Source organism: Sminthopsis crassicaudata, chromosome 2, assembly GCF_048593235.1.
Source record: "Sminthopsis crassicaudata isolate SCR6 chromosome 2, ASM4859323v1, whole genome shotgun sequence".
NCBI classification, from domain to species: Eukaryota; Metazoa; Chordata; class Mammalia; order Dasyuromorphia; family Dasyuridae; genus Sminthopsis; species Sminthopsis crassicaudata.
The window spans coordinates 275,480,642-275,502,797 of NC_133618.1; the positions used below are offsets into that span (position 1 = coordinate 275,480,642).

The 22,156-nt window shown below is 41.3% G+C and overlaps 2 protein-coding genes across 4 annotated transcripts; one reads left to right on the top strand and one right to left on the bottom strand.

The window, feature by feature from the left end:
* The first annotated feature begins 30 nt into the window (after nt 1-30).
* DUOXA2 (dual oxidase maturation factor 2) lies at nt 31-5,574 on the top strand. Its single transcript, XM_074289514.1, has 7 exons — nt 31-103; nt 413-633; nt 2,362-2,419; nt 2,758-2,892; nt 3,261-3,474; nt 4,284-4,498; nt 4,855-5,574. Exons 2-7 carry the CDS (start codon nt 487-489, stop codon nt 5,055-5,057), a joined length of 972 nt encoding a protein of 323 aa, XP_074145615.1. The 5' UTR covers nt 31-103; nt 413-486; the 3' UTR covers nt 5,058-5,574.
* A 1,956-nt stretch (nt 5,575-7,530) lies between these two features.
* Nucleotides 7,531-22,126, bottom strand: DUOXA1 (dual oxidase maturation factor 1). Of its 3 annotated transcripts, none has more exons than XM_074289519.1 (8): nt 22,044-22,126; nt 21,580-21,774; nt 13,484-13,657; nt 13,178-13,235; nt 11,163-11,297; nt 10,327-10,540; nt 9,893-10,110; nt 7,531-7,959 (listed from the first exon to the last, which is right to left on the bottom strand). In XM_074289519.1, exons 3-8 carry the CDS (start codon nt 13,628-13,630, stop codon nt 7,682-7,684), a joined length of 1,050 nt encoding a protein of 349 aa, XP_074145620.1. In that variant the 5' UTR covers nt 13,631-13,657; nt 21,580-21,774; nt 22,044-22,126; the 3' UTR covers nt 7,531-7,681. The 3 variants fall into 3 exon arrangements, with proteins under 3 accessions (XP_074145620.1, XP_074145621.1, XP_074145619.1); XM_074289520.1 differs by having other exon boundaries at nt 21,580-21,667; nt 22,044-22,123; XM_074289518.1 differs by having other exon boundaries at nt 21,580-21,667; nt 21,984-22,062.
* Between the last annotated feature and the right edge of the window lie 30 nt (nt 22,127-22,156).

Consider the following 22,156-nt stretch of genomic DNA (forward strand, 5'->3'; position numbering starts at 1 on the left):
GATCCTCCCTGCTATAAAAGGGTTAGATGCCCGGAACGGAGTTATAACAAAGCTAGACGGAGCTGACAAGATCAAGATAGAGAGTAGAGCGCTGGACAGCAAGGTGAGAAAGAGACCCAGACTCTCTTGCCTCATATGCCCCAGCACAGAAAGCACTTGAAGGAACTCGGTGTGGGGCACGGAACTGGAGAGCACGGGGGCGCATGCCAGTGGGGGCTGCGCTCATCCATCTCTCTGAGATAGGTGGCCCCTGGGGCTCTGTCCTGTGTCTGATTGAGCGGCTTGCTGTGTTTGGGCTTCCTCGTGTGTGGTTAGAGGGTAGGGTGCGGTGAGAATATTCTGGGGGAGAAAATGTAGGAAGGGAGATGAGGAGGACTGCAGATATTAAAATCTTCTTCTCTCCTGATCTCAGGTTGCTAGCTGCAGGACAGGTGGATTTCTACCACTCGGACCCCTTGATCTTACTCTTCTCCGGTGACAGTCAACATGACGTTGTTCAACGGCGAACTGCCTTTCTACCCCAGACCCCGTTATGCCGCTGGCATAAACGTCCCCTTGTTGGTGGTCATCGTGGTATTCCTGGCTTTAGCAGTCAGTTTCCTCCTCATTCTACCCGGAATTCGCGGTCATTCGGTGAGGCTGGAGTCTAACACCGGATTAGGGTCAATACAGTAAAGGAAGGGGGAAGTTTCAGAATTGAATGTGAGAGCTGCAAGAGAATGGTGATCCATCTCCATCACCTCTTCCTTCAGCTCTTAAATGACTTTGGAGTCTCCAGTCATAGTGGGAACTAATGAAGCTTGACTTTTTCTGGTATAGGGGTTGGAAGGAGTGATGACTATCACTCATGGAAAACAAAACACAGAGCAGACAAGAATGCCTGAGATGGTTGGGTCTGAATCAAGGGGCATATTCTTCTCCAAACATTGAAGCCTAAGTTTTCGGCTGGGAGTCACTCATAGTTTAGCAATTCCAGAACTAGAATGCTCTTTGCCACTGCAACTACTAGGGATTAGAATGCTCACACTATTAACCTCTAAATTATGAATTATTATATAATTTCTCTATCCTCTTCCCCTTCCAATGTTTAAATCCTTTTGCTCTCTGGTTCACCATCCTTAATCTACTCTTCTCTGGATGATATTTGTGGAGCACTAAATTCAAGAGAGCTGAAGTTCCTCAAGATTAATACACAAAACTGTGTGTATTGGACAGTTTCTTTTGTTAGCATTTCTGGATGCTCATATGAAGGTTATGTCCATCTAGTTTAATGTACTCTTGTGACGTGTGTGCTGTTATGATAGATTCAACTATCAGACTTGGTATTGTGAGAATTATCTTTCTTTCCTACAATCCCACAGAATTTAAATTATATATTTGTCTTTCAAAAAAAAATGTGCTGAAGCAAGCTCATTTATACTCATTCTGTATGGATTCCTGGGAGAATTCATTGTATAGTTGTCAGTTAATAAGCATTTGTTAAGTATCCACTATATGTCAGAACCTGTGCTAAGTGATGGGGATACAAAGAAAGGTAGTTCTCCAGGAATTTATATGCATACAGCTATGTACAAACAAACTATATTTAGGAAAAAATGAAGATAATCTTAGACAGAAGTGCCTAAGACTAAAAAGATTGGGAAAGGCTCCACGTAGAAAGTTGGATTTTAGCTAAGAGCTACAGAAAGCTTAGGAAGCCAAGAGGTGGAGGTGAGAAGGGAGAGTATTCCTGTTATGGAGGAATGACTGGAATTTCACAATCAGTGAAAATGCTAGAATTGAAATGATATGTGTGAAGAACAGCAAGGAGGTCAATATTATTGGATAAGTCTCTACAACTCACTGTTCTTGGGAACTGAATCTTTGAGCCTTCCTCTCCCTGGGCAGGTCCATCCTTCTCTAACATTACTCCAGGAATCATTCCATGGACCAGTGGTCAGAAGAGTGAGGGGCAGAGCCAGGAGGGCCAGACTGTGGATTGGAATGGGGAATGTAAAGAGATGGATAGTGTAGGAGAGAAGTTCATTCAACTGTGACTCAAGAGGTGAGGTATGAGGAGTATGAGAAAAGTATGACCTGAGAAATGCCTTATTGAGTCAGGCGCCTAGCAGGTGCAACTTAACATTCTGCCTCTGACGGGGGCACCAAAGTTAAGGAAGGAAAGGACAAGATTTCTCTGGTCAATCTCCAATAGTTTTGGAGTTTAGTTCCAAATGGTGTGGGGAAGGAAAAGAGGTTTATTAAGGAACTGGTTAGGCCCTGTTGACTGAGAATCAGCAAATAATGGACCCAAGGAGACTCTTAGGAGTTGGAGGACTGAAAAATCATTTCTCATCATTACTGATCCTTCTGTTCTTACAGCGCTGGTTCTGGTGTGTTAGAATCCTCCTCAGTTTGTTCATTGGAGCAGAGATTGTAGGTGAGTGACTGTCTCCTAGGGATAGGGAGATGGCAGCCTAAAAAAGCATTGAGAAGCTAGGGGAGCTGGAGAACTAGCTTGTTGGTAGACACTGCCCACTATACTACCCCTCTGAGTGCCTTTTGTTCATTTCTAGTCTCTCCCAGATTAATGGGTGAGTCCCCTTTTCTTTCCCATTTGGCTCCCCTAAAGCTATGCCCCATGACCCCATGGTGTTATACTTCATGCTTCCCATGTTCCCTTCCTGTAGTACTCCTCCCTAAAATCACCACATCCTTCTTATGGCAAAAAAAAAAAAAAAAAAAAAAAAAAAAAAAATCTATCTTGTTTCCTCTCAGCGGTGAACTTCAGCGGGGAATGGTACGTGGGCCAAGTAAAAGCCAACACTTCCTACAAAGCTTTCACCTCTGCCCAAGTCAGTGCTGATATCGGGCTGCAGGTTGGATTAGGAGGAGTCAACATCACGCTCACAGGTGAGAAGACTAAAGGAGAGGGTGTTTCTATCCAATCCTTCTACCTTCTAGAGGTGAAACTGTCTTATTCTAACATATATCCTGGCGTGGAGAGTTGAGAGCAGTGTGAAGATAATGTTGATAGATATTATAGCTACGTCTGGGGCATTCTGGCAAATGAGGACTACAGAACTAGGATCCCTCAAAAGTTTCCCTCTTTCCCTGCACGGGCCGAGCCTCTCATCTCTCCCCTTCTGCGTCTGTTCCCCTGCCCCATTTGGACGTACTCCGAAACTGCTCCCATTGCACACAGCGTAGAGCCCCCAGATTAGGCACAGAGACAGACTTAGCCAGACCCTTGCCGATTCCACCTATGCCCCTTCTTCCAGGGACTCCTATGTACCAGTTGAACGAGATTATCGACTATAACGAGAAGTTCAGCTGGAGTTTTGGAGACAAGTACACCGAAGAGTATGAGGAGGCGCTGCAGAAGGGGCTACCGAATCCAGTGCTCTACCTAGCGGAGAAATTCACCCCTGTTAGCCCCTGTGGCTTGTACCAACAGTACCGGCTGGCTGGACACTACGCTTCAGCTACACTCTGGTGAGTGTAAGAGTGGACCTGGAGGAATCCATTGCGAGGAGGTGGGGTCTCACACCAGGCTCAACCGGCTTGACCAGCTCTGCAGCCCGGGGAACCCAATCATGAAAGCCGGGAACTCCTGTCACCTCCCAGGGTCTGCAGGTCCTAGCTGATTGCTTCTACTTTTTTGCGGTGGCTGTAGTCCTCACCTAAACTTGGAAATTATGCCATCTATCCATATCCTGGGGGCCTCCCCAAAGAGACTCTCTGTCTCAGCACCAGTTGGAGCCACGCCTTCTCTTTTAGCGTAAGAATTACCAGAGCACGCGTCAGTCTAGTCTATAAATAGGATTCCGGGCTGACAGCGGGAGGCCCCGAGGAAAGGGTCTGTCTAGGGGATCCAGGAATTCCTTCCGACAGATGGCGGCAGGATGGCTACTCCCCCAACATCCAGTAAGAAAGCTATTTAGGAGAGGTTTCCAGCTGAAAGCGATCTTAAAAAGTGATTGAAGTTGGGGCAGCTAGATGACAAAAGCACCAGCTCCAGGAATCTAGAGGGCCTGAGTTCAAATGCGATGACATTTACTAGCTGTGTTACCCCGGGCAAGTCAAGTAACTCCGTTGGCATAAAAAAAAAAAAAAAAAAAAAAAAAGTAATCTTGAACCCAGATTTTCCGGGCTCTAAGACCAGCTGCCTATCCACTGGAACACGCAGGGAAGCCCCGGGGTTTTCTCTATCCCTCCCCTCCGCCCCACCCCATTTCCAAATGAGTGCTCTCCACTTCCGGGCTGCTCTCACCCTTTTTCTCCCCTCCCCCATTCTTCTTCAGGGTGGCATTTTGTTTCTGGCTGCTTTCCAACGCGTTACTGTCTATGCCCGCTCCACTTTACGGAGGGCTCTCGCTGCTGCTCACCGGAGCCTTTGTGTTCTTTGCGATCTTCTCCTTCGCTTCCATCTCCAGTGTGCCCCTGTGCCCGATCCGCTTAGGCTCAGAGGTCCTCACCACCCACTATGGGGCTGCCTTCTGGACCACGTTGGCCACAGGTGAGAGAAAGGTCCAAGTCAGGGGAATTCAATAAGACTGGGGACAGACAAATGGACTTCTGAGAATAATACCAAGATTGGGGGGTTGGAGAGATAGATGACAGAAGTGAAAGGGAGAGGGGGCGCTCAGGAATAACGCTGAATATAATCAGTGCAGGAAAATTGTTTTGCTTGACTGTTCTTATTTGTGGCAAAGGTTTGTTTTGGTTTGGTTTTTTGATGGGGGAGAGGGAGGTGAGGAGATATAAAATACATAGTTCTTAATTGAAAATAAAAGTTTAAAACAAAAAAGGTCAGGTCAGGTGCAGCCTGAGGTCCTAGGGTTAAGCCAAGATTCTTCCCTTAACCTGTTGCAGGTTTCTTATGCCTGCTCCTAGGAGGGATGGTGGTGTGTCTCCACTACACACATCCCAGCGCCCTGCGCACTTTTCTGGACCTGAGTGATGGCCACGTCGTAGAAACTAGGAACCTGATGCCCCAGATCTACAGCAATCCGCTTCACCTGCCCCAGAAATGCAAACCGGCGACCCCAGACATACAACTTGCTGTCCTCTCGTAGGGGGCCTTCACTCCCCAGACTTTTGTTCTCAAATAGGGAGGGCACTCGGGAGCCATCTGGGATGGAAGCGGCAACATGGACTTCACCCCTCCATTCTCTGCGGGTCGGAGAGAGCGAGTGGGGATCGCAGCTGACTCCCCTCTTTGAGCAGGGGATGTTAGGCGGCGACTGTAAATAAAGACTTTTTTTTATTTAAAAAAACCAACCAAACAAAACACTTTCTACTGATTTCCGTGGCCTGGGTGGTTTCTGGGAGAACAACGTTCCTTTATCATTTAGAATCCTCCATCCCTTTGATCCCTATACTGGAGAGTTCGGCCGTGTCCTCTGACTTCACGAAGGGAAACTTGTACGCAACTTTTTTTTTCTGAACCATTCCAGCCTCTCGGCGATCCCGGACTCCAAATTTGCTCAGCCCAAAGTCAGGGCCGGGCAGTTCAGTGGTCTGCATTGCAGCAGTACTGCCCCGGAGGGCTTCTGTGATGTTCGTGCTGCCCCCCAGTGGGGACACGAAGAGCGGAGCGAGGAACAGACTGGCTAGGACAGTGAACCATTCCAATATCCCATGCGTAAAAGACGCCGGCTTAGATCTGGACACTTCGTGCCTTATGGGTTAATCCTCAGTGACTTCCTCTTCCCATCCTGGGACTCTTCTGCATTCCTACAGCTGCCTTCTACCTTGCAGTAGAGGTGAAACTAGCAGAGAATCATTTATCTCTATTCCAAGAGATCTACTTCCCATTCTCTAACAAATACAACTCAATGGACTGCCAATGAAACAGCACAAGTTGAGTCTTCTAGGTTTCTTTGGAAGTCCCAGTCATGAGTCTCCTTCACTCTACATCGACTTAGTTCCTGAATTGGAGGGTGGAGAGCAGAGAAGTTTCCGCATTTGTTGGCAGTCTAACTCCTCACCCAGTTTCTTTGGGATTATGTCAATTGACAATATAGTTACTGAGTTTTGGAGCCAACCTTTTGATTGCTGGTCTCCTGTCTCTAAGTTCATTATTCTTTGCACTAAAGCCTTGCTGGTTTTCAAATGTCTGGGATGATGGAAGTAGGGAATAAATAGAAGAAAGATGGCATAAATAGGGAAATAGGAGGTGATGAGATTATAGTGTATTCCTAGTGAAAATGTTTCACTTGGTAAAGAATAGCCAGACAAATTAGGCTGTGTAACTTCCCTCCAACACATTGAGTCATAGGAGAACAAATTAAAATGAAGTCCTGGTATCTTCAAAGTGAAAAGGAAGTTATAAAACAAACTAAATTGTAGAGAGCCAGTATTGAATTAGTCCATGAACAGCAAGAATCTGGTCCAGGTATTACTTGAGACTTGATCTCTGTTAGGGTGAGGGATTCAAACTATTGGCTGACCATCTCTCTAACAATGAATTATAAAGACATACTAGATAAATTTAGGATAATCTTGATGGAAAATGCATGCGACAGGAACATGGCATTTTAGCTGTACTATTTACCCCTTAAAAGTATTTAAAGACATACTTGAGATGTATACATTAGTATGATAATTTCTATTTAGTACTCTATTTCACAAATACTTTGGTATCGATCACAAACATCACAACTATTCTGTTGGTATTGATGAGCAGCACAATTATGCTATTTACAATTCTGTGTTGATAAGTACTTAGTATTGATAGTTAAGGTGGATACTGAAATGTCAAAGTTTGGATTGTGTATTAACCCTGGAAGACATATGATGTCACCTGAAGGTAGCTAGTAATATTGTAGCACTAGCCTAAAAGATATGTAAACCCTGGCACTCAGATTAATAAACGGAGATTGAAACGCATATATTCCACTTGGTTTCAGATATTCATTCACACTCTTGGGTATTCACTGGAGCTAGATTCCAACATTAACTGAAAAAAAAAAACCACCCAAAAAACAGGCTGACAAATTTGTAATGAGGACTTGAATTGCCTCCATCTTTGATCTGGTATCAAGTAAAAGGGATCAGAGGATAGAGTTGAAGGAATCTGGGAAAGCGTCTAATGCATACCCTATTTCACTACATTTCACATATGAAGAAACTGAGGTAGAGGGAAATGAAGTGACTTAATTGTTCTGCAGATCCTTAGCTTCTACTCCCATCTGTTGTCTCCCAAAATCATTGCTCAGACTCCAACAGCAAATGTAGACCATTGGAAAGAATCTTCATGTAGCTTACCTCGTCCAATAGTTTCCAATCTTTTAAAGTATGAGGATCATAGGACTTCTTTTTAACATTAAAAAAAATTCCTAAACACCTCCTCCCACCCCCTTTATATTTTGTCAGAGGTAAAGACCAAGATGCCATTATTTGGTTGTCATATATTCAAGGATCTGCAGGTTACAATCCATTCTCTTCCTCCCCCATCTTAAAGATGAACACAGGTCTTCTGGACCCATGTCCAGTGTTCTTTCTTTCATACCATGCAGTCTTTCTGGGAAGATATCCACCATAAACTTGGGATGGTAATAATGATTTTATTGAGTTGGAATGAGATTTGGAACTAGAAAGGATGCCTTAAATGATAGCAATTTAGGAGGTCAAAAGTATACGCTAACTGGAAACCCTTAGGAGATGGGATATCCAGAGGTATATAGAAGATGGGATATTATAAGGAACTCTCTGGCTCTCTCTGAAGCTCCTCTAGAGGTCTGATAGGCTTCTCCACAGGGGACTCATCAGTAGGAGACTCTGATAGAGTTATATCTTGGTCCTGGGGGCTCTCTACAATAGTCCTGTATCGTGGACTCAGGAGTCCCCCTTCCTCTGGACCTGCCATCTTTTTAGTTTTCTCCATCCCATTTTGGTTGAAGAAAATCTTCAGCCTGTCTGGTTGTATCCTGTGCATTACCATCACAGTTAGGCCCAGCACAATACAGAGCAGCCCTGAGGAGGAGAAGAGAGTTGACAAAGAAATCTGAGATAGTTATGTAGGGAATGGGGAATGGGGAGGAGAGATAAGCACCATGGAGAGCGCTCAATATGGAAGGAAGGCATAGGGAGGGGAACAGTAACAATTTATCTTAAGGTGGGACTGAGGAAGGAGAAGAAAAAAATGCCATAACACAAAAAATAAGGGGAAGGGTAGTATACACTGGGATAACATTCATATCTCACACCCTTTTCACAAGTATACCCCAAGTACTCTTGGGCTCCCTTCTCTTTCTGGATATATATTCTCTGAGTGATCCTAGAAAGTCTCATGGGGTCAATTATCACCTGTATACAGATTGACCTTCAATTTATCCAGTTCTCTATATTCTGAGCTCTAGTCCTGATTTGCCAGCTACTTGCTAGATATTTCCACCTGAATGACCTATAAGCATCTCAAACTCAACCTGGTCTTAGGTCCCAAACAGTTCATTATTTCTCCAAGTCCTACCTAATAGTCTCCTTGACGCTACTGTTTCTTTTCTCATCTGTCTTCCACATACATACCAAATTGATGTTTCTAAATTTCAGGTTTGATTATGTCATTCTCCTACACAAGAAGCTCCAGGAGTCTCTAATGCCTCCAGGGAAAAAAAAAAAAAAAAAAAAAAAAAAGCAGATTCTTCTACTTGGCATTCCTTTACATGTTGATTATAGTCTAATTTTTCAGAACCATTATAAATATTTCTTCCTTAGAGTGAGTGAAGAAAAGTAGTCAGTGAGAATTCTAGAAAGGTGGGTTCTATCTTACTTGCCATTTCCTGAACATTACATTCCATCTCCTGCTTCTGGTGGAGCTAGATTCAAATCCTACCTCTCTGATTTTAGTTTTATTATCTGTGATATGAGAAGATTAAGTTAAATGGTCTCAGAGGTCCCTTTTAGCTCTATATCTAAGATACTATGTTTGGAATAATCTCTCCTCTCTTCTCAAAGAACAGCTACAAAGAGTAGCTCTTACGCTGCCTCCTACAGGAGAAATAGTTTTTCTTTCCCAAACTACTTTGTATCTACTCAAGACACTCACTGTACATGTGTGTATGTTCTTTCACCCCCATTTAAGGGAGGACAAACATTTACAATAGTGTGTGGAACACAGTAAATTATAAATAATTATAAAAACATTAATCATATCATTATTAACACATATAATTATATATACATATAATGTTAATATCATTTATTATATATTTTATATGCTGTATTATAATTAATAATTATGTAAAATGTCAATTATTGTTATAAATAGATACTTATTGAATTATTAAGGGATGAGGGAAGGAATGTAAGAAGGGGGACATAAAAGAGGGATTGGGGCAAAGAGAGTATAAAGGGATAATAAGAATTTAATAACATTTATATTACAAGTAAAGATGTACATAGTACTTTATATACGTTATATCATTTGATCCTTAAAAGGAAACAGAAGAAATAGGTAATATTATTCCTCCCATTTTACAGATGAGGAAAGAAAGAGGTTAAGAAACTTGTCCAAGTTCTTTTTATTATTATTCAATTGTTTCAATGATGTCCAAATCTTCATGTCATGGCTAGTAAATGACTGGGGCAGGATCTGAATTCAGGTTTTACAAACCCAAATTTAGAACTTTATCTAATGTGTTACCTGTGTTTATGTGGGAGACATCTTCACAGTACAGTCATAACTATACAAAATGACATTCTGTTGATCCTTTCCAAGAATCCACGGGTAATCATACCAGAGGTAAAAAGAAAACCTGTAGCAACTAGTCTGAGGGTCTAGTTCTTTGATGTGCTGAAGAAAGGAAACCTCTTTAACAGGAGTCCCCTTTTCATTGGGAAAGGCCACCCATTCCTCCCTTTGCCTCTCTGAGCCCTCTTCCTACAATTCCTCCAGGAGGGTACTCACCAGTAGCCAGTGTGATCCAGGAGGCAAGTCCATATTGAGTGTTCAGGGAGACAGAGCCCAGGTGGAATGGGCACTTTGGGGTCAGTGTGATGGCCGTGGAGAAGAAGATTAGTGAAAGGATGAGGAACACTCCTGAGGCCAGGAGCATGTATCCACCATAAATTAATGCAGGCATGGAGAACAGCACATTTGATAACAGCCAGCAGAGGAATGCTACCCTGGTAAGGCAGAAATCAAGTGAAAGAAAGGAACTCAATACTCATAGGATTCTGAAGAAGTCTGAGTGATTTATCTCTAAGTACCTTTGGGCTATATACCATTTGGCCTTTGTGCCTAGGATGCCAGCCCCCTTATACCAGTGTTTCCAGGATAGCAAAAGAGTATTGTCTGAACGACAGGTCATCTTGCCTCCCTTCCCAGCCCTCTATCCTTACCAGAGTATGGCAGAAGCATAGTGTCCAGCCAGGCGGTATTGACGGTGCAGACCACAGGGACTGTTTGGAGCAAATTTCTCTGCCAGGTAGAGCACTGGGTCAGGCACTCCTTTCTCTAGGGCTTCTATATATTCCTTAGCATAATTCTGTCCAAAGTACCATGTGAACTGCTCATTGTAGTCAATGGTCTCATTCAGCTGCTGTACTGGTATCCCTGGGGAAATGAAACAGGGGAAGAAAGACCAAGGGGGATTGAGGGGGACTAGGACTAAGAGGGCTGTGTGTGTGTGTGAGTTCTTTGGCTACAGAGAAAAAGCATGTCTCTGGGATCAAAAGATTCTCCATTAAGAAAAGCAAGAGATCTCAAGGGTCCTCTAGTCTGACTCTTCATTTTACAAGTTTCTTTTTCTTTTCTTTCTTCTTCTGTATCTTTTTTTCTTCTTCCCCCTCCCTCTTCCTTTCCCTCTTTTGCAATTGGGGTTAATTGACTCAGAGTCATATAATTAATAAGCTTTAAGTATCTGAGGCAGAATTGAACTCAGGTCCTCCTGACTTCTGAGCCAGTGCGCTATCCACTGTGCCATCTAGCTGCCCCTGACTTCTTCATTTTAGATGAGGATATTAAGTGATTTTCTTTGGATCACATAGTAAACATCAAAGGCAGAAATCTGCTCATGTCCTCTGATCCCAGAGCCAGTGCTTTTCTCACTGTACCCATTCTGCTTTTCTAATTTCTTTTACTCAGGACCAAAATCCCTTAAGCTTTCCTGACCCCCAAGGTACATAGTTTCCAAAGATACAGTCCCACCAGAACTCATTTAATTATGTCCTTTTACCTGTAAGAGTGATATTGATCCCTCGAAGACCAATTTGCAACCCTACCTCTGCATTGATCCTTTCAGGGCTGAAGGCCTTATAGGTAGTATTGGTGTTGATCCAGCCCACAGACCACTCCCCACTGAAGTTCACTGCTAGAGAGGAGAGGGGAGGAGAAGAGAGAAAGGATGAGGAGATAGTAAGGGCATCATGGGAGCATATGGGATAGATATTATCACTATTTTTTCCTTTTTCTGGATCTCCAACTACTCACTTGAGAGATACTGCCCAGAGCAATATGAGAAGGGAAAAATGGATCAGCAAGAATATGATTATTGTTACTAATAATAACTAGCATTTATATAGTGTTTTTAGATTTGCAAAGCATTTTACATGTTTCCTCATTTGAATTTCACAATATCCTTGGGAAGTAGGTGCTATTATCATTCTCATTTTACAGATGAGGAAACTAAGGCAGACAGAGGTAAAGAGACTTTGGGCTTACATTTGAACTCAGATTTTGCAGACTCCAAGTCTTACACTCTACCACCTCAACAGCTAGCTGTCCCAATTAATAAATAGCCTCAGCATGGAAATTCCTCTTCCTTCCATTGTCACCAAGACAATTCGATCAGCTGCTTCTCAGTTTTATTGACATTGTCTTCCAGGGACTTCTAGATTAATTTGATTTCCAGTACAAAAGAATGTTAAGCGAAAATGCTCAGTAAATTTTGCTCCTTTGTAATCCCAGTGCTAGGCACTAGGTGGCACACTGTATAGCGCTCTGGGCTTGGAATCAAGAAGACCTATCTTCAAGAATTCAAATACAACCTTAGGCACTTACTAGTTGTGTGACTCTGGGCAAGTCAGTTAACCCTGTTTGCCTCAGTTTCCTCATCTATAAAATGAGCTAGACAAGGAAATGGCAAATCACTCCAGTATTTTTGCCAAGAAAACCCTAAATGGAGTTTAGGGAGTTGGAAACTCAATAAATACAAAACCCCAGTACTTAGCATCTTACTTAGCACAACAACAGGCAGCTGGTGATATAATGGATAGAATCAAGCAAATGTGAATTCAAATCCAACCTACAATACCTACTAGTTTAAATTAGTTTAAACACCTCCATTTGCCTCAATTTCTTCGACTTAAAATGGGGGTAATTACAACTTCCCAGGGTTGTTATAAGGGTGAAATAATATTTATTATTTTAAAAATGCCTTAGCACAATGTCTGGCACATAGTAAGTGCTTAATAAATACACATTGACTGACTTAATAGACATGATAATGAGGCTAACAAAGAAAACACAGGGAAAGGAGATCATAGGCTCGTTGGTCTTATGGGATTTGTTTCTACAAAGGACCTAGGAAATATCTATTACAATCCTATCATTTTGTAAATGTGAAATCAAGACCCAGAGGGGAGAAATCAGTGACTTGTCCAATGTCATGCAGCTGGTTAGTGGCAGGCCTGAAACCAGAAAGTAGATAGCAAATTTCTGGATTTCCAGTTTAGTGTTATTTTCACTCTTTATCCTTGTTCTTTACACACACACACACACACACACACACACACACACACACACACACACACACACACACACACACACCTGTGCACGCATCTGTATTTTAGATTATTCCCCCCATCTTGCCAAGGGTAATCATTTAATAGCCTCTTACAAATCCACCCCAACTACTATTAGGCAAGGAGGCTTTGACCTGCTCTGTTTCCCACATGGTTGGTTTGCTCCCCTTAAGGTTGCTGAGTGACCTGCTGCTCCCTGGAAGTCACCATTGTGGTGCCAGACTTAGCTGGGATACTGAATCAGCTTTTGCCCTTTGGAACTTAGAATTTCCCAAACTCAAATGATTCTTCAATCCTAGCCTCCTTGGTAACAGGACCAGCACACCTGGCTCCCTAGACACTTCTCACAACAGTGAGAGCTGATGTTTCAGTAAGAGGAAGAAGATAGGGGGAATGGAGAGTCATATTTTGAGGGATGAACATTTGATTTCTCTCCATACATACTCACCCAAAGTGGCAGCTCCAATGAATAGGCTGGTTACCACCCGAAGCAGCCAAAACAGCCTCTGAATTATGAGTTGAATTCAGTGATCAGATCTCTTCCTCCTTCTCCATCCCACTCTTAAGAACAATATTCAAGATATCCCCCTGGACTGGGTATCTCTAGTATTGGGCTCATTTGGGGCTGGGATCTCCTAGGGCTTTAGTCATCTAAATTAGCCTGGAATTCTTCTAAGGTTGGGATTAGATTTGGAACTGAGGACTGGAGTTTTATTGGGACAGGGGTATGGCAGGGCTGAAGCATCTCTCTTACCGTCTTGCCTCGGATACCGGGCAGGATAGCCATGAAAGTGACCAATAAAGTTAAGAAGACTATAATAATGACAGCTGAGGTGGTGTCCATGGGGAAGATAGGTTTGGGGCCAGCATAGAAGGGAAATGTGTGTCCAAAGGCAGACATCTTGATGCTGGGTCAGGAGGCAGGCTGCTATAATAGTATAAAATCATAGATTAGTGCCCCAATCATTGCTTTTATTTCTCATTTCCATCCCTCTAGCATTAGTTAGTCCTCCTTCTCTCAGTGATAGAATCAGCATCTAATGGGTCATTGGTTTCTTCAGCATCATTTAGTGTATTTCTTCATAACCCTCAATAGATTAGGAAGATGTAGGTTATAAAACTTTCAATAGCTCCTTATTATCTATCAGATAACCTTCAGATTCCCCATATCAGTGCTATTGCACTGACACTTTGTGTGTTATCATCTATGGATTTTCAGGCTGTGGTTTCAAGACCCTTTTATATTCTTCCTGCCTTGATTAATAAAAAGAACAACATTTATATAAAAAGGTGGAAAAAACTCACAGAAAAGAAAAAAAATGTAGTCTTCAGAAGCAACACAGTGTATTAGAGAGTATGCTGAGTTTAAAGTAAAAAAGGCTGGGAGTAATATCCTGCTCTTACTACTACTACTACTTCTACTACTATTACTTCTACTACTACTATGACTATGACTATGACTACCATTACTTCTACAACTACTACTACTATTACTACTACTTCCACCACTATTACTACTACTAGCATCACTACTACTGCTACTATCATGATTACCACTACCACCATTACTACACTACTACTATTACATTACTATACTACTGTTACTGCTATCACCACTACTACTATCACCATTACTCACCACTGCAAGTATTACTGCTACAGCTACCACTACCACTACTATTCTTATTACCAACTCTACTATTATACTGCCACTTCCACTACTACTACCACTCCTCTTCTTCCTCCTTTTCTTCCTCCTCCTCCTCTTCCTAGTAGTGGACATTTATATAACAGTTTAAGAATTCCAAAGTGCTTTATATACATTATCTAAATTGATTCTCAGAGAAGTCCCATGAGGAATGCCACATTAATGTTACCATTCTACAGATGAGGACACTGGGATTCACAGAGGTTAAATTTCTTTCTAGGGATCAGATAGCTTATGAGTAAATGAGATGGGATACAAACTGCAGGTTCTTAAAAATAGCTAGACCAATATCTAACATTCTTATAGCATGCTAAGATTTGCTAGGCATTTTATAGATGTTATCTCATTTGATCTTCACAGAATCCTATGAGGCAGGAAACTGAGGCCAAGGGAGGCTAAATAATTTGGGTCATAAAACTATCAAGTGTCTTATTTAAATTCAAATCTTCTTGACTCTCAATATAGTCCTCTCTCCCATCTCACCTTCCTGGTTGTATATCCCTAGCTAAAGTCCCTAATCTCTCTATGTAGTAACTCTAGGACTAATCTATTGTCATGAATTCCCCTGAGGTACTGAAATCACAGACAAGGTTATGCTCTCCACATCACTCACATATAGATGTTCCTGTTTGGCAGCCAGGTCTGGAATCATTCTGTGTGACCACTCTGATGAGATGAATATCTCACCTGGTATTTGGTGCACAGGACTCCATTTTCCTTCTGTCTTGCCCCCAAAATAATGGTAACTGGCTTTCCTCTTCCATTATCATTTCTGGACTTTGTTCTTCCTGAAATTTTATCTTTGCTCTCTTCTACCACCATTCCAAAGATAGCTAGTTCTATATCTCCCAGGCATAAATGAAACTGGAATTAACCTAAAGCTTATAATTTCAGAGTTGTGAATGAATTTGAGATTTGATCAGTCATATTCATTTCTATTTAATAGTCTCATCTCTTGAAGGCATTCTATTTTAATTGTGCAATACAGTGTCCTATTGTGAGTAACATTCAGGATGAAATATGGGAATATGGATACCTCCTATTTTGGGACAGTTAAGTGATGAAATGAACAGAGTACAGGCCTAGACTCAGAAAGAGTTGTCTGGGTTCAAATCCAACCTTAGACACTTATTAGACTAGGCAAGTCACTTAGTCTTGTTTGTGTCAGCTTCCCTGTCTGTAAAATGAGCTGGAGAAGGATATGGCAAACCAGTCGAGTATCTTTGCCAAGAAAACCACAAATGGAATCACAAAGAGTTGGACACAATATCACCACTACCACAGCAACAACAATAACCTACTTTTAATCAATCATTTGCTAAGTCTTTCCAATTCTCTTCTACTCAGTCATCACCTGAGTTCAGGTTATCACTCTTCACCTGGATTACTGTAACAACTTCTTAATGATATCCTGTGATTCCAATATTTTCCCTTTCCAATATAACTTTCATGCTGCCAAAATACTCTCCTTAAGGCACAAGACTGACCATGTTTCCAAGTGGCTGACTACTCATTCTAATCCCTACTGCCTATAGGATAAAATTAAAACTTGTATCATTTAAAGCCTCTCCATCTAATTCCCTCTTGTCTTCCCAACCTTTTTTTATACTATTCCCCTACACACACCCTACTCTTCAGTCAAACTGGGCAATTAGATGTTTCTCAAACTCGTTATTCCATTTCTTTCTATGTCTTTGTGCAGGCTGTCCCCTATACCTAGAACTTATTCAGTTCTATGTTTTAAGCTCCTTCCTGTCAGTCTTTCCTGGTCTCCCTCACTGTTAGTACTCTTTCCTCCTTCAATTTCCTTGTACATTTGTCCAAATCTTTCATAGGGGCAGAGACAATTATTTTTTGTTCTATTTTGTGTTTCTACTGCTGAATACATGGAGATGAATAGATGTCTATTGTATATGATATATCTTGTCATAGATCACAAACAGCACTAGCTGGGACCTTAGAGGTCATCCAATATAGTACAATTCCCTTATTATGCAAAAGAGGGAAACTGAGGCCAGGAGAAGTTAAATAACTAATTGAAGGTTATACAGGTTGTAAGTGGCAGAGCTATTTGATTCCAAATCCATCATTCTTTCTTCCTTCATCTTGGAAAATGTAATTGAACTGGACATCAGGAGATCTGAATACTAGTCCTGACTTCATCTAACTAGATGGATGACCTTTGGCAAATAATTTCCTTTGGCCCTCAGTTCCCTTATCTTCAAAATGAGATCCAACTCAGTGCTAACATTCCTTTCATCTCTAAACTGATTCTCCTACCTTGTTCCCAATTTCCCCATGTGCCCAATATCTTTCCTTCTCCTTTCTCCACTGACTTCCTCTTTTATTTTTATTTATCTTTTTAAAAAAATTATCATTGCTATTATATCCTGATTTATTTTCTTAACAATATTTTTATTTCTCCCCAATTACATGTAAAGACAATTTAAACATTTTTGGAGGTAATCAGAGGTAAGTGACTTGTCCAGATTCACACAGATATTAACTGTCACATTTGAAATCACATTTGAACTCAGGACCTCCTGACTCCACAGCCAGTGTTCTATTCATCATATCACCTAATTGCTCCTCTTAACATTCATTTTTTAAAAATTTTAAATTCTAAATTTTCTTCCTCCATTTCTTACTTTCCCCCTTCCTGAGACAGTAAATAATTTGATAAAGGTTATACATGTTCAATCATGTAAAAACATATTACCATATTAGTCATGTTGTGAAAGAAGACAAAGAACAGAGGGAAAAAATACACACACAAAAACGTGGAAAATGGCATGTTTCAATCTGCATTCAAGCTATCAGCTTTTTCTCTCAAGGTGGATCTTATTCATCTTTTTTAGATGTTTCTCTTCTTTCTGCTCACTCTTGGCTTTCCTTTCTAGCATCAGAGAAAAAGGGTGAGTGTTCTCTCTTGACCCCAGCTACGCCAATCTATGCTTAATTTGTCAATCCTCTCTCTAGATTTATTGCAAGGATTAGGAAAAATACACAAACACATCCTCAAAGACATAGATAGAGATACAGACTGATGCAGGCACACATAAAAAAAAAAATTTCAGGCATTCAAAAGACTTCAGATCTCTAATAAATGTAATGGTCAACCCTGATTGCAAAGGATTGATGAACATCTGTAACATCCACCTCCTGATAGACAAGTGATAGATTCAAGATTAAAAAAAAAAAAAAAGATGAGGCATACTGTTTTGGACAGGGTTAATGTGGAAATTTGGTTTGCTTATCTATGCATATTTGCTGCAAGGGTTTTTCTTTCCTTTTCTTTGGGAAAGAGTTGGTGGGAAGAAGAGAAAATAAATTCTTGTTAGTTGAAAAAAAGAAAATGACTTTTTAAAAATCCCAAATGTTAATAGAGAGAAGGATGCCAAACCTTAAATAGATAATCATTTATACAAAGAACAGAGAAAAACAGATAAACAAAGTCACAACTAGAGATCACACAAATATGGACAGATACAGAAACTGAGTGACAAGAAGCTGTGGCAAAGCAGAGACAAATTAGAGAGCTAACCAAATCAATTTGGAATTGCCACTCCCTCTTGGAATTTGTCTGTTCTCCTTTGTGTTGTCACTAACTAGAAGTCCACCAGAGGGACTCTCTTTTCTCTAAATACTAAGCTTTTACTACACAAATAGATGCAGAAGTGCCTGGGAATCTTCTCCCAACTCAGGAACTCAGCACACACAGTCAATTAAATGTAAATTAGTATTTCCTACTGCTATTACAGAGGGGAATGGTTCATGTAAAGGCGATAGTTATGGTTCAGAGAATATCATACCATTTCAAGTGTGAGTACTTAATGTGATTCAGGATAGTAATCTTAAAATAGGATTAAGCTTTTTTCAAGAATTTATTATGTGGCTTTTAAGTTTTTGTGGTAATTAATAATTTATTAATTACACTAGCACATTATTAATAAAAAGGATGGTCATTTGGCCCCCTTTTTTGCACTAAATAGTATTTTATTTTTCCCTAATTATATTTAAAGATAGTTTTCGACATTCATTTTTGTAAGAATTTCAGTTTAAAATTTTTCTCCCTCTCTCCTTTTATCCTGCCTCCCCAAGACATGAAGTAATCCAATATAGACTATACATGTACAATCATGTTAAACATATTTTCACGTTAGTCATGTTTGAAAGAAGGATCAGAACAAAAGGGAAAAATCACAAGAAAGAAAAACAAAAACCAAATTTTTAAAAAGTGAAAATAGTTTGCTTTGATCTACATTCAGACTCCATAGTTCTTTCTCTGGATATGGATAACATTCTGTCATGAATCTTTTGGAATTGTCTTCAGTCATTGTATTGCTGAGAAGAGCTAAGTCTATCAAAGATGATCATTGCATACTGTTGCTGTTACTGTGTACAATGTTTTCGTTGTTCTATTCATTTCACTAAGCATCAGTTCATGAAAGTCTTTCCAGGTTTTTCTGAAATCTATGGCTCATCATTTTTATAGCACAATCATATTCCATTACACCACAATTGGTTTGGCCTTTCCCCAATTCATGGGCATCCTCTCAATTTTGAATTTTTGCCACCACTGCCATAAATATTATATAAGATTAATCTTAAAAAGAACACAAGTTAGGTGGCACAGTGGACAGAGCACTGAGCTTGAACCAGAGAGAGATTTATCTTCCTGAGTTCAAATCTAGCCTTACTAGCTGTCTGATCCTTGTCACTTGACCCTCTTTCCCTCAGTTTTCCCATCTATAAAATGAGTTGGGGAAGGAAATAACAAACCACTTAACCTGGGGGATAAGGAATGTAACTCATCTTTGATTCCATAGTGCCCATTCATTGATCATTCATTGAATTGGACTGAATACTCTTGTTTTTTTTTTCCTTACTAAAAAGAGCTATTTCTGAAAAAACTCAAATCATATGAAATTATTTTATTGTTCCTCCTCCACACCAAAATACAAATAATCACACACACACACACAAAGGCTTGAAGGGAAACATGGTGTAGTGGTTAGAGAGCTGGCCTCATAAACTAGGAAGATCAGGGTTTGAGAACAATGCTTATATAGTGGTTGTATGACACTGACCAAATTATTTAACCTTAGTGCTCTAAGCAAGTTTAAGACTGCAAATTGCAAAGAAGATGCTGTTCTCTGTAGGGGAAATCTGCTCACCTGGAAGTTCCCTATAAATTAAATAACTGGCCTAGACCCTATGCTGGATCTAGGAAAACCTGCAGAGATCAACTCCTCATTTTACAGATGGGAAAAGGGAGGTCCAGAGAACTGAAGTGACACAATTGTCCAAGATTACACAAGTAGTAAATTGGGGGGATGGGATTCAAACTACATATTGTGATTCTAAGACCAATGATTTCTGCTAACCAAGATGCTTCCTAGGAACTGGAATCAATATCCAATATGCAACATAGAGCAGAAGTCTCCAAAGGGAGAAGCTTAGCAAGATCTAAAGAATGTGTGATTAACCAACTAAACAGTGGGAAGTTGGCCTGAATCCCAACCTTCCTGTCATACCCCATTTGGGGGCTTGTCTCCATCCCAACCACATTATCCTTTACACATGATTCTTCAATATTCTCTCCCTTCCCTCCTTTTCCCCCTTTCCCTCGGTCCTGTTGTACAAGCTCCCCACCTCTCTTCTACTGCCCCTTAGGGCAGTTATACTCTAACAATTACTCAGGCACCTATACCAGGAGCTGCATGGGCCATTAGGAAAATTCCTCTCTCCACCTTACAACCTACTCATCTTGTGCCTCCTACATCATCTTATTTTGGAGGTCAGGTCACTAAGAGATGAGCTCTATTCTCTGAAGTGGTATCCTGAGAGTAAGAGGACACCCCCCCTTTCGTTTTGAGTTGCAATTGTATAGGTCATACAATACTGCATGTATATATGTACATAAATAAAGTCAGTGAAATTTGAAATTTTAGGAGTGTAAAACTTCAGTAAGACCTTTTGAACACTGTATTTTAGGATGATGTGCCCAACTTTAAAAAAAATTAAACTGATAGGAGTGTGGAATAATAAAAAGAAAAGCTTAGACATTATTGATCTAGATGCCTAGAAGATTGCAAAGTGCCTTGCACATAGTATATGTTTAATAAATATTTGTGTAATTAAATCAGTATCAGGGAGGACACTACTGGGCAAGTGACATTCACCTTATTACCCAAAGAACCCTGGAAGAGTCACAGAACTAGAAAAGTCAGTGGGCAACCAGAAGGAATAGAACCAAAGATAGCTAAGGATGCAGGAGCTTCTTCCAGCCTGGGTCTTTTGAATGCATTCTCCCTTCCCCCTCCCTTCCCCCCCTTCCCTTCCTTTTCCAGGTAGCTTGAACTCCACCTATTTCTAAACCAGACTGGCAAGTCAGTTCCCTCACAAAAATTCTCTTCCAACTGAGACAACAGTTTTCATCAGTTAGCACCAATTTCTTTTAAGTAAATTAATGATTTAAACTTCTGCAGAGCAGAATACATTGCTCTGAACACTTTCTAAAACATCATAGTGAGATTGACTATTAGACTAGAGCCCACATGTGGTCATTTGAAGGTTATTGTTCCCTTTTTGAAGTTTTTCTCTGCACCTACTTAAAGTCTTTTCCAGTTACTTACAATTGTGTATTCCCTAACTTTATGATTTTTCCCCATTAATGCTAAATTCTGCATAAGTAGTTGTACCAGACACCCCGGACACTTCCATCTAGACTTCCCCAACCACACTAGTCCTATATGGTTCTCAATTTCTGTCTCATACTCTCCCTCCTCTCTCCACTCAGACTTAGATGAAAGACCCCGGGACTTCCCCCTCTCTCATTTCCCAGACTGACCAAGACTAGAGATGGATTTAAAAAGTCTGTGGCTTTGCCCTGGTCCCAATCCGGGGCTTTCCATCACCCAAAAGACGGGTTTCAGTGGGGGTGGAATAGGATGGAGGATGCAAAGATAGAAACTGGCAGCCCACATGGAAAGAGCAGACCTTAACCTTCACTCCTCTCCAGGTGACTCCAAACTCCAACTTTGGTCCCATTTGGTGTTCTTAAGCCCAATGCCCCTTTTTCAGTGATCATCTCTTTCCAACCACCACCTCTCAGCACATTTCTCCCATTTCTTTCAAACCTTAGGTTCAGTCCACTCCAGTCACAGTGGTTCAGGGAGTGAGGGGGGCCGGATGAGTGTTGGTCTTCCAAGATCTCATAGGAACCTCCTGGAGAGATCATACAGAATCTCAGTGTGGAGCGTGGGGAGCACTGATAACGCAGGAAGAACCGCACAAATTTCTTTCCCGTTTTAGGTCTTACTTTGGCCTCTGTTCTGCTCAGTGCAGGGAAAAGAAAAGGGTCCCCTTATTTCCTTACGGATGAGTTAATAGAACAAAGATGATCTAGAGAGAGTCTAGAAGTTATTTGAAAGGAGAATCCCTTTCCACTCAAATCCCCTTGCCCCCAGACCCTCCTACTCTCTTCCCTCAGAGAAGCTTCCACAGAGTGAATCCCTCCCTCCTTCATTCCTTCACCCCAAACCTGATGTGGCCTCAGCCCCAGCTCTCCCTCAGCGATCCCCCGGACCCAGAGCCGTCTCACCTCCTCCTCTAGGCGCCCCTCGGCTGTTCTCCAGTCCGCTCTGCTCCTCCCAGTGGGGTTCATCTAGTACCCGCCCCACTCCGCGCCCTATCGGGGCCGCGCCTTCTACTCAT

What these genes read in the sequence shown, in the direction of transcription:
- DUOXA2 (XM_074289514.1), top strand. Translation starts at nt 487, where the DNA reads ATGACGTTGTTCAACGGCGAACTGCCTTTCTACCCCAGACCCCGTTAT. An exon ending in TACGCTTCAGCTACACTCTG is followed by an intron (nt 3,475 to 4,283) that starts GTGAGTGTAAGA and finishes ATTCTTCTTCAG; the next exon opens with GGTGGCATTTTGTTTCTGGC. An exon ending in CTGGACCACGTTGGCCACAG is followed by an intron (nt 4,499 to 4,854) that starts GTGAGAGAAAGG and finishes AACCTGTTGCAG; the next exon opens with GTTTCTTATGCCTGCTCCTA.
- DUOXA1 (XM_074289519.1), bottom strand. Translation starts at nt 13,630, where the DNA reads ATGTCTGCCTTTGGACACACATTTCCCTTCTATGCTGGCCCCAAACCT. An exon ending in CCGGTATCCGAGGCAAGACG is followed by an intron (nt 13,236 to 13,483) that starts GTAAGAGAGATG and finishes CTCATAATTCAG; the next exon opens with AGGCTGTTTTGGCTGCTTCG. An exon ending in TATGCTTCTGCCATACTCTG is followed by an intron (nt 10,111 to 10,326) that starts GTAAGGATAGAG and finishes CTGCCTTACCAG; the next exon opens with GGTAGCATTCCTCTGCTGGC.